Below are 11,875 nucleotides of genomic sequence, written 5' to 3'. Positions count from 1 at the left end.
AGAGAAAACATCCCCCAAACACACACACTCGCCAGGACTAAGTAAGATTTTTTATTTTTTGTATATCTACAGTATGCTTAAAACTGTATCCTTTTTAACATTAACAAAGTAAATAAGCAATGTAAATCAACTGTCAACAAATCCATCCATCCATCCAGCCACCTTGGCAACTGAGCGTAGGATACGTATAGACAAACATCCATCCACAGTCACACCCAAAGGCAATTTAGAGTGTCCAGTATTGCTGCCGTGCATGTTTTCAGAATGTGGGAGGAAGGTATCTGGAGAAAACCAGCACAGTTATGGGGATAACATGCGAACTCCACACTGGACGGCCGGATCTGGAAATTCTGCACTGTGAGGTGGACGTACGTCCAGGTTTGCCACCATTCAGACAATTTTATGATAGACCGTAAAAAAAACAAAAACAATCTTACTGGAGCCAACAGAAAAAAAGTATGGCAGAGGAGTGCCGAGCTGTGATTGGAAGGAAGACTCAGGAATGTAGCTCAGGTAGAGAGAACGAGGGGGAGAGAGAGAGAGAGACAGAGAAAGAGAGAGAGAGAGAGAGAGAGAGAGAGAGAGAGAGAGACGCGAACACCCTCGTGAGAGAGACGCGAACACCCTCGTACACGAGACAGGCGGAGGTGTCTGCGCAAACTTGTTGCTGACGGACGGTCCGTGTGCTTACAGACTTTTTTTTTGCGTGGAGCGCGTTTGACTTGTTTGGAGTGACGGAGAAAGACACAAAGATAAGTACCTTTAAAGACCGCTCTGATTAAAGAGAGAAAGACATTTACCTGGAAGCGAAAGTCTCAAAGTGCTCTCTTTAGCCTCCGAGCTTTGTTTGTTATTTACTCACATAACATCACTTTTTATTTTGATTTTTTCCCCAAACGTGGCGGTTTCAAATGTAATTTTGACATCTGAAAGTAGTACTCGAGAGTTTTGATTGCGTTCTGCATGAAGCCGGCGCCAGGAGGAGGCTGCCATGGAAGACTGTGAAATCCGACTGAGGACGCGGTCAGCTGGGATGCAAAGTGCATCTGAGTCTCGCTGTTTGACACCATGAGAAGACAAGCGAAGAGCACGTGACTGCTAGACTGCTCGTGTCCACCATCATGTCCTCCTCCTTTTCCTTCTCTGCAAGGTAATAAACTACACCCTTACTTCAAGAACGCCTTTTCATGTACAGAAGCTGCATCAAGATGATTTTCTAGCCAGGCATTCACTTTGTCACGTGCATGCTAATTAGACACTAATTAGGCATTTCAAAGGACACGATGAGCATCGTCAAATTCAAATATTTACTTGAGTCCCTTTCCTTGCAAGGAGTCGCAAAGCCATGAGCGCCTGATGGATGGGAGGTGATAAATTCCTGGGAAACTTGTGTATTTTTACCCCCATTAGTGAAGCTGCTGTGGTTATGAGCTGCCATTCTGACAAAAGATCTTACGAGAAATGAGAAGTGGTATGACATATAAATAAACAAATAAACGTCAAGGTTTTTGCCCTAAATTGCAAATCACACTAACAAAAAAACTAAGCAAAAAAACAGATAATTGCAAACCAAAAAAAAGAGTAAAGTACACAAGAAAAAAGAAGTGCACAATAAAAAAGAGCACACAAGAAAAAAAAGCATGAAAAAAGTCACATGCAAGAAAAAAGACAAATGAAAGAAAATAGACACAAGTGAAAAGAAGCAATCAAAAGTCTTTTTTCTTGTTGTTTTTTCTTTCGTGCTTTTTAAATGAAAGCTTTTAAAAGTTTTTCATTTATTATTTTATTTTATAACTAATCAGTTAAATCAGTTAAGATGGTTTGATTGCACAAAAACCACCCAAGTGTTTTTCTTCGGCATTTGCGCATCGCTGAGTACTCCATGCTCATTGGTGAGCTCTCAGTACCCACCGCTACCAATCAAAGAAAATGACACGGTACTCATTTTTTTCCACGTCACTAATTGAGTAACACCCCCGTAACACCCATGCAGACTAAACACACGTCCAGATTGTATTAGCAGTCAGTAATGCACTGGGGCTTGGCAGCCACACAGTGAGAGGCATGGTTTTTAGGAGCCAGGCGCTAATGCTTCTGTAATATATGATGTAAAATAATCATAATATATATGATGTGAATATACCGTAGCCACCAAAATAACACAAATTTTAGAAGAAATTCAGGTGAAAATCATGTAAAAACACCCTTTTATACTCGGGGAAATTTTGACCCAACTTGGGCTTTTTGAGGTTTTTGATGTGTGATATCAAAGGAAAAGCATCCAAAAACACTAGGAGACTATATAATATTGCAAAGATTGTAAAAACATGACAACTTTTGATATGCCACACTGCCGTCCTTTTGAAATGCTTGCAAACCGGAAGTTGAGAGGTACACCCTATAGGTGTCAAATTTAGCCCATGACGGGCTCATTTGCTGCCATTCAAAATTGAAAATATTGTCCATTTTGGACATAATGAAATAGTAATATTTATTATGTTAGAATTAGGGTGTTATGATTTATTATGGGAGTCCAGGCTAAGCCAACCGAAGTCATTGAAATGCAATGCAAATGTCATAAGTTGACTGCTGGCGCCACCCAGTGGTTTTGGGGTGTCGACCCAAAAATATTCTATTGCTCCCCATTTACGAGTTGCCGTTGAAAGGATTAATGCAAAAATCAGCGCAAATGTTTCTGGAACCAAACAAACAAAAAAATAATTTAAGCGAAACGCGAGTGCCCTTTTAATTCAGCAACATATTCAATTTGACAACAAGTGTATTTGTTACTTTTCAGCTCTACTGAAGTTTTGAAAACAAAAATGGCAAATTGCACACCTCCTTGTAACAAACCAGTTCAGTTCCCCCCTCAAAATGTTGCTGCCAATTATAAAATCAAATTCCGCTTTAGCTTTGCTGGCTTCATCGCTTCGTTAGCAAGCAATTGTTGACACGTTGTTGACAAATTGCAAAATGATCACATTTTAAAAAAAAATATTAAACAAAGAGCATTGTATTGGTTGCTTTATTGAAGAGTCATAAATACTTTCACAATTTAATATGAAATACAATTCAATGAACACTATTCTAAAAATGTATTTTATCTGATTCTTTTACTTTTGTTTTTCTTTAACTCTTTTGTCTGATGAGACATCATCTCGCGATACCTACAGTTACCCGGAAAGTATAACATACCAGGATACGGGCCCTATGAAGCGAAATGAGCGAATTTTCCGTAGCACGCCTGCTGATATCTCGCTGCACATTACGTGCCTTGAAGGACCTTGGCAATGAGATAATTCTGCAGTTGCCCATGCAGCATGCATGTTCACTCCCATCAATGAGGTCATGCGCCTGCCACTTTTAGGTTATTGCAACTCTTGGCTCTACCTTCCACTTATTCTGCCACATGGTGTTTATCTCCTAAATGTCACCGGCTATAAATATCACGTTCATTTTTTGACGTAAGCCCCGCAACAGTGGACACAAACGCAAAGTCAGATCCTCCGGTCCAACTGTGTATACAAACTGTGTTACTCTTTAATCTGACCTTGAATCCACCTTGGCTGCACTGCGTCCTCTTCTCTACTGTCAGTGGAAACAAAACAGGAATTTGTCTGCACTTTAAGCCTTTAAGGTGCAACATCTGATGTGATGTGTCAGAAAGAATTATTGGGGCCGTCTGCCCGATGGACGGCGCGACGTCAAAGCGATTGGTCTGCAGAGTGAAGTCGATGAGACGATAGGGTAGGATTTGGCTGGGGGCAACTTTTCTGTCTGTGATGACTCTGTGGAGGAATGTTTGTTTGGGAAACAGCCACCAGGCCCCTGAGCGCATTTAATCAACCTAGTGTGGAACAATGAGCAAACACAGTATGCGGCTTCAAAAGGGCGACTCTAATTTGGGTGACGGTGATGTCGATTTTGTTTCATGTTTTGACATGAGTCCTTTTTTCTCCTCAGGAAACAAACACACGCATTCAAAAGGGAATGCGATACATTTGACACATACACTGTATAGAGCAGGGTTCCCCAACCGCCGGTCCGCGGCCCGGTAGTGGTACCAACTGGTACCGTTACTGGTTCCGGGCCGCACCCCAAATAATGATGTTTGGAACTGATTTAGTTTCACTTTTAATAGTTCATTTATTTGTGCTTTGCTTGGCTTGGTCTTTGATTTTTGGCGCCACCTCTGGCCGCTCTTGATATTACATTTTGTGGTGAGGGAGAACAGTGTGGCTTCAGTTGAGGAGTCACTGTTTTCTGTTTCCCTGTGAAATCTGGCCACGAATGTCTGTAAGTTGTACTTTCTTTGTAGTCATTTGTGATAATATGCCCAATATTAGTGTGTTGGGTGATCCAACAACTTGTGACTGTGGATGACATGGTAGCGAATATTCTTATCTTCAGCATGTTATTTAGTCCTGCCTTTTTATACGTTTAGCTCGTTAGCATTTTCGTTTGTGCCAGGTATTTCCCTTTGGTATTTGTTAGCATATGCAAATGTTTTGCATTGATAAGAATGCATTTGCCTCTAATTAACCTTTTGTATTGAAATTAATAGCATTTGTACTTCAGTTATAGTATATGATTGATCTAATCAATGTGATTTGTGTACATTTTTGTAAGATACAGTAGAACTCCTCGACAACAAAATCATGTTTGCAGCCAGAAATCTTTTCACTACAGGAGACTTTTCACTATAGCAAATCTATGTCTCGGACGTAAACATTAAAAAAACGCGTTGTGCACTCTAAAATGTGACTGATGTTAAAAACAAAACCATCCAACATTTAAAAAAAGAAAAAAGAAAGAAGTTGCCAAATCTACAACAAGCATTCATTTTCATACTTACATCAATTTCTTGCATCATGTCTTTCACTTTGCTTCATCCATCTTTCCTCTTTATTACTTTTATCCTGTCTTCAAGTGTTGGTTCGGTTTAACCTCCACGTGGGTGCATGTGTCAAAATGATGTTATTTTGGCATCTTTGCACAGAACAGATTTTGCGCGATGCGTATTTTCCAGAATTTTTTTTAATGAATGGACAACATGGTGGATGAACTATTGCTTATGGAAGTTTGCCCCTAAAAACACCTTTATGCTTCATCTGAGAAGTAATACCGCGATCTAAATACCTTAACCACTTCTGGCTGGTTGGGTAGAAATGAGGAGTCTATTTAGACTGTTTGAATCGACTGGGATTCTCTACCTCCGTGAGAGAGTAGTGTTGTTTGTATGCTATAGACTCCATTTACTGCCACCTAGTGTATGAGAGGATATCAGCAGACTGCGGGGGAAAGCCACACCGAGTATACGGTGCTTCAAAAGGCGTGCCGGCGCATCAAATATAAACCAAGTTAGACTTTTCTTGCAGACTAATTTTCGCCGTAGTGCAACGCAAATGTAGAAATAAAAACATTTTGTACTATGCAAAAGAGGGATTTTTCCTTGCCGGGGGAAATAAGAAATGCATGAAAATTATTTCACATTGGGGAATTTTTTTGCACACGCAGGCTTCATTGTACAGGAGTTTTACTGTATATAATTCTTGCTTATGGGACTTACCTGAGAAACTGCGTACGAGGAATGTTTGGTATTGAAGAGAGAGACACTGACAGTCTTTCTTTAGAGTGTTTTCTTTTCTTTACTGTTTTACAATATAAATTATGTGTACTTTATATTTGTCATTCGCGAATTATTACTGCCACAACTAAAATTTAAATTACATGATCATTTAATATGGTAAGCCGGTGGTGAACATGAGCAATATTAAAGTGAAAAACTATAAAATTTACAATACAGTGTATTAAATTTGGACACGAGAGTTACAATGTTGTTACAAATCCTTAGGTGTGACTCGGTGCGTGAATGGCTGTTCGTCTCTGTGTGCCCTGCAATTGGCCACCAGTTCAGGGTGTCCCCCTGCCTATTGCTCGAAGCCAGCTGGGATAGGCGATAGATATTTATTACTGTTGCAAAACACAACACATATGGCCGGTTGGGTTTCTGACTATCAAGTGATTGTTAGCTTAAAACGCAAAGAGCTATTTGTTGCGTGTCAAAGCGGTGCCATGTGGTTGATGCTTGTACATGAATATTTGTCTGCTCGTTTGCAATATACTCCGTCCACATTTGTGGTTTATCTATTTAACAGAGAGGATCAAAACAGGAGTAAACACATTATTATTTATAACAACAATAATAATACAAATAATACATTTAAAATACTAACCACCATAACTCTCCAAATATAAAACACATTTTTTTCCTCAAAAATTAAGGCCAAAAGTATGGGCGCATCACATAAACAGTAACTTCATTTTTTTATTTTAACTTTTTTTTCCGACCATTCGAGGAAGATTGATCCGTCAGCCGCATTTGCTGAGTTTTGACACACAAATGTGCATTTTGATATTGGCCTTACTCTTACTTACAATGATTACCGTGAGGGGTGGATGTCAGTTGGCTGTTAGCTGCCAGTGCCTGTTACGGCAAACAGCACTTTGTGTTAGCTTAGGTTGTTACGCCATTATTTTTAATAAAAAAGAAGCGCATTGACTGAACCACCATCCAAGTTCATCTTTGTTCACAAACAGGAATATTACTAAGACAGAGAGGATCATGTAAAAGTATTGATGTCTCCAGCCGATTCAATTAAGAGTGGCAAGGTCTGGACTCTGTGTGTATCGGTTGGAGAACATAGAAAGGTATTTTGTTCGACCTGCCATAAAAACGCTACGTATGTCATCATTTAAAAACTCTTCTCATGCAAGAAATTTAAAAGAATTTCTTGATGAAAAATAAAAAGAAGGAGAAAACAAACAGAATCTAACTGGTACCATGTGTCGAATGATACAGTATGCACACAGGTCTACTTGTTATTGACCTCTGTCCAACAACCTGAAGAGGTTCCAGTCCTCTGAGCTTCAGTCATGAATTTTAAAACAAAACATAAAAACCTTCAACTCCACAGGGGAAAGTCCAAAGAAAAATATATTCTGAACTCGTCAACACCTCTGTCGTGACCCCTTCTAATCTCGTCTTTCTGCCATGTTTGTATCGCGCTTACTCGAATGAGACTACGTTCACTAGTGCACATTGGTGTCGCAGAAGATACTGACAATATTGGCTTGTGACAAGGTTCAGTCAGATAAGTGTTTACAACTTTGGCCATGTGTGTTCATAGCTTGCCTTCTCAGCAAGTTATTCTATTGTTTCAGAATGGCAAAAACAAAGTAAAGTTTATCGAGTTTTTTCCCCCCCTCATTTTCAGCCCCCATATCGAGGGGGGGGGGGGGGTCTCGACTTCCCCCCGCATAACTCAAAAGAAGACCATTTTTTTTCCACATATCTGTGTTTGAATAACATTTATTTGAATGCGGAATATGTAATATCATAACATTTTCAAGACTTAAAATGATTATTATATATCTCTAATTTGATAAATGGACTTTCGTCAAGGCCCTATTGCCTTTTTGGTGTCAACAACAAGGCTGACTGGATCTTTTTTTTCAGGAGACTTGGACCCATTATGAAAAAGAAAATACTGCTTGACTTCAAGACAAAAATGCGAGAGTAGTGGCATGGCACGCGTGGATAACAGCAGGTAGGGGGAGAAATACAGCGATGAGCAATCGATCCACGCTGACATTTCGCCACAATCGTCACTTGGGTCAAGAAGGCTTCAGCAAAGCATTTCCGGAGACCACCGTTTTAGACGGTTCCAAAGATGCCTACCCGCGGAAGAGTAGCGAGGATCTGGTGCAAATGACGATGAAATAGGAGATGGCGTTCCGGGATTTAAATGGGAGAAGCTATTTGGCGTGTTTTTAGAGCTTTTTGACAAGACACAATATCCAGCTCTGTCAAAAAATGAAGCATTGAAACTCCAATTTGTTTTATTGTTGCAGCATTAATTTCAGCATTGCGTCTTCGCGCATGCGTACATTGCCTCACGCTCGTTTCGTTTCCGCCTCCTCCCCTCCCCCATAACCGCAACAGTATGTTATTCGATACACAATGAAAAAATGCGTCTAAAAGTACTGTGACTTTGACATTTTAATAACATACACCGTGAGTTTTAATTGCACAGCCATGATATGTGTAACCACTAAAGTCAGGGGTAGACTTATACTCGCGTATTTGTATAACTCAACCAAATTGGGGTAAAAAAAAGGGCGGGGGCGTTAACTTATTCACAAGGTCAACTTGTACGTTGAGAAATACGGTACTTATCAGAGGATGGTGCAAGACAATTTTGTCAAATATTCAACACTTAAGTTACCCAGTCAAGGGTTACAGCTTTAATATCTTTTCTTTCAAAAGGAGTGGTCATTGACATGTTTGGTCAAAGTATGAATGCTTTCTCCGTGTCTTCACCTTGTGTGTTCAGATGCCTCTTGGTGCTCTGTCTCAGTCCGAGTGGCTGTAAAAAGATAATCTTATAATCCCTTAGGTATGACGGTGTGCTAACTTTGTTCTTTCTGTCGTGGAAGCAGCCAAGGAAGTCAAGTGAAGCAAAACAAAGTGAAGGGAAGGGATTGTCACTGAGCAAGAGTTTGAGTCTGGACTTTTGTTCAGCAGCAAAACCAGCAGCATGATATCGTTTCTCTTTTAATCAACTAATCGATCACAATCAAACGGTTAACCAATAAATCATGGAAAAATGGCTCGTATTATTATTTTTTTAACGTAGGCATTGTTTCATCTATTTAGTGCCTTGTAGCTTTTTCATTCTGTTGTGCACGGCAACAGCTAAAGGGAAATTCAAGAAGGCAGTCTAAACCAGTGGTTTTCAAAGTGGGCTTCATGGCTTGACTGGAGGAGATCTGTGAAATAATCTGGGAGTTGATTCAGTATATCTTTGAACAGTTACAGATGAGTTTTTTGGCGCCGCCTCTGGCCCATGTTGATTGTGCATTTTTTGGTGGGGGAAGATGGCGTGGAGCAGTTGCTGTTGGTGCGTTATTCCTTATCTTTGTGAGATCTGACCCACTAGTGTCTGTGAGTTGTTTTTTCTTCGTTGGAATGTTGTCATTTATGCTAATATGCCCAAAATTGTTTGGTGGGCCAACTTGTGACTGTAGAATACATGCTAGCTAATGTTGGTTATCTTCAGCACATACTGTATGTAGTGTTGGCTTGTATGTGTTTAGCTCGTTAGCATTTTTGATTTTGATAGGTACTGTATTTGCTTTTGGTAAATGTTAGTGTATACAAATGTTTTTGCAATGATAATCATACACTCTAATTAAAGTTTTGTATTGAAAGGAATATCATTTTTAGTTCTGTCGTATGTTTAGTTTATGCTACACAATTTGTGTACATTTAGTAAGATATATAACCTTTGCATATGGGACTTACAGTACCTGAATTATGTTTGGTGTTCTTTTCTTTGGTGTTCTTTTCTTTACAGTTTTATTATATAAATGAGTGAGGGCTGTACTTCTGGCACAATGGCACAACTGAATTAAAAAAAAAAAAGAGTTTCACTCATTTGGTGTTTGCTCTCTGTTTACCTGGAAAGAAGCCATTGGAATATCGAGGAGAGAGAGAGAATTTGTGTACATTTCATTTTATATTAAATTGTGAACGTATTTATGGCTATTCATAAAGCAATCTAGTCAAGCAGTTCACTATATTTAAAAAAATGTAATAACTTTGAAATTTGTCAAAATGAGTCTTGCGTCTACAATTGCTTGCTAATGAGGCGATGAAGCCAGCAAAGCAAAAGCTAGGTATTTTTTATATTTTATATTATAATGCTGTTTTTGACTAAATAGTTGGCAGCGACTTTTTGAGGGAAATCAACCCGGTTTGTTCTAAGGTAGGGTGCAATTTGCACTAATGATTTTCTTTCAGAAGTCCTGGTCTAGACAACAATCTTCATTCACCTACAAAATAGGACTAGAGCAGAAGGGTAGGTTTATTTTTCTTCTCATAATGACACCTCGTTTCATTAGGTAGCAGCTGCCGAAGCACAAAAAGCTTCTAATAGCACTCAACGAAGCTCATTTCATGAATACGTGCAGAGTTGGACCACAGCGAGCTCAATTGTTATTGCTTCATTCATAGTCACCACACATTCAGGGGTCAGAGTTGACCAAAGGCCCCCAGACTGAACATCTGTTAAAGGTTGTGTCAGTCCATTCAGCGGTCTACTCCTTATAACGATCAGACCCTCCACCCAGCTATCCCAAACACTGCTTGTGTCTTTGCTCCATTTCAAGTGTTGGGGTGGGGGTCAAAGGTTAAGATCTGCTCCGTAGTTGGCAGACTGCTTTCTGAACTGCCACGTTTTAGGCCGATGCCCATCGGTCTCCGTGCAGAAACACCAAAAGAACTTCAGTCAGGTGTCGAAAGTCAGGACACGTTTTTACTTGCTGTCTGCTTTTTCCTTTTCACCTCAATAGAATCTATGTATGTAATTGCATGAAAGCGGCACGTGGAGAGTCACCCATCTGGAGAGCAATCCGGATATTTTTTGCTTATTGACGAATCAGGTTAAGCAAGCAAATGTGCATATTAAGATAGATGTGTACAATTGGTAAAACATAAGCTCATAGATCCATAGATTGAAGATCAAAATCCAGCGTCATAAAAAGGATACGGTTGCATTTTTTTACTTGGTGAAAAGTCCCATTAAGGCATTTGCTCTACAGTAAATGTTTATTTTTAGCCAGTTTGGCTGCTATTTTGTTGCAAGAGTTGGGTAACTTACTTCAAAACTGTAATGCCTTATTTATTACTTATTACTGCAATTTCAAAGTAATGAGTTACATTGCAATATTACTGTATTTGAAATGTGATGCATTACAGTACTGTTACATTACTTTTGTATTACTCTCAGCATCATAACTGCAAATATGGATTTGCCATTCTAAATGTAGCTCATTATGCTAATAAACAACCAGTGAAAGGTTGGCTTAAGCATAAAATCAGTACAAATAATTTATTTTGTATGATACTGTAAACCTTTAAAGACAAGCTACAAAATCTTTTTTTGTATTTCAATCCCTTTATTACTTAGCTTCACAGCATTGTGGTGCATAGTTTATGCTGTAGGCAAAAACAGTTAGTGCGTTTCACAATTTCAAGGTTATTCAAATTCAAGCTCAGTCGGCTAGGTTAGGGACAGATGTTGCAAAAAATGGGGCTAACTTTCCCAGCTTGCCTACAGTACATCATTGTTATTGTGATTAACGTACTGTTTAAACTTTAACATGAGTTTTGTATGCTTCATCTTGATACATATTGACCGGAACTATTTATAAACTATTATTAATAGCAAGTGTACAGTGAAAATTAGCGTTAGCTTACCTTGTCATTATTGCCAGTTGTGACAAGGATCTTATTGACAAGGTTTCCAAATGCTGGTGAATCCACTGTGGAAAGCGCCAGCATATCTCCTAACTAAGCTCCTGACCTCTTGAGGTGGAAGTGGCATCCCTCAGTGAGAGTGAGCAATCCTCTGCGTGTTTTTTTTTTCCGCTAACTTCACGTTACTTCAGCACCGCTCTAAATGGTTTGTCAAATTACTGGTCCCATTTGGTGAAAGTGGACAGTCTTTTGGTGTCGCGCACAAAGTGCACCTGTATATTCTTCTTGTGTTTATCTCTCAGGAACTGAAAGTAATGGTTGTATGTCCATCTTGTGTACGTATTGTCCATTATCCTGTCGAATGCAACTGCTGCATTCCTGTCTGCTGTAGTAGATGCTAACAGCAAGTAAACATTTTACCCCACTTTCAAGCTTAAAATGCATTGTAATGCTTTGCGATACTCCGATTTGTAACAGGTACAAGATTACTATTTTTTTTCGCGGGTTTTTCCAGGAAAAATATTAATATAATATTTCAAAATAAAAAAAATG

The 11,875-nt window shown here is 39.2% G+C and overlaps 1 protein-coding gene across 4 annotated transcripts in view; it reads left to right on the top strand.

Annotated features, from left to right (window-relative positions):
* Positions 1-600: 600 nt before the first annotated feature.
* Positions 601-11,875, top strand: part of adamtsl5 (ADAMTS like 5) — a 42,783-nt gene continuing 31,508 nt past the window's right edge. Inside the window, exons 1-2 of one of the 4 annotated variants that reach the window (XM_088414033.1) lie at positions 4,267-4,296; positions 7,520-7,610. In XM_088414033.1, coding sequence (XP_088270159.1) covers positions 7,588-7,610 — 23 coding nt within the window. In that variant the 5' untranslated portion in view covers positions 4,267-4,296; positions 7,520-7,587. The other 3 variants (XM_088414032.1, XM_088414034.1, XM_088414035.1) reach the window with 3 other exon arrangements.

Source organism: Hippichthys cyanospilos, chromosome 4, assembly GCF_059441005.1.
Source record: "Hippichthys cyanospilos isolate Australia breed blue-spotted pipefish chromosome 4, RoL_Hcya_1.0, whole genome shotgun sequence".
In the NCBI taxonomy this organism is placed as follows: Eukaryota; Metazoa; Chordata; class Actinopteri; order Syngnathiformes; family Syngnathidae; genus Hippichthys; species Hippichthys cyanospilos.
Note: the sequence above shows the minus strand (reverse complement) of the source record. Positions and strands in the feature narration are given on the sequence as shown.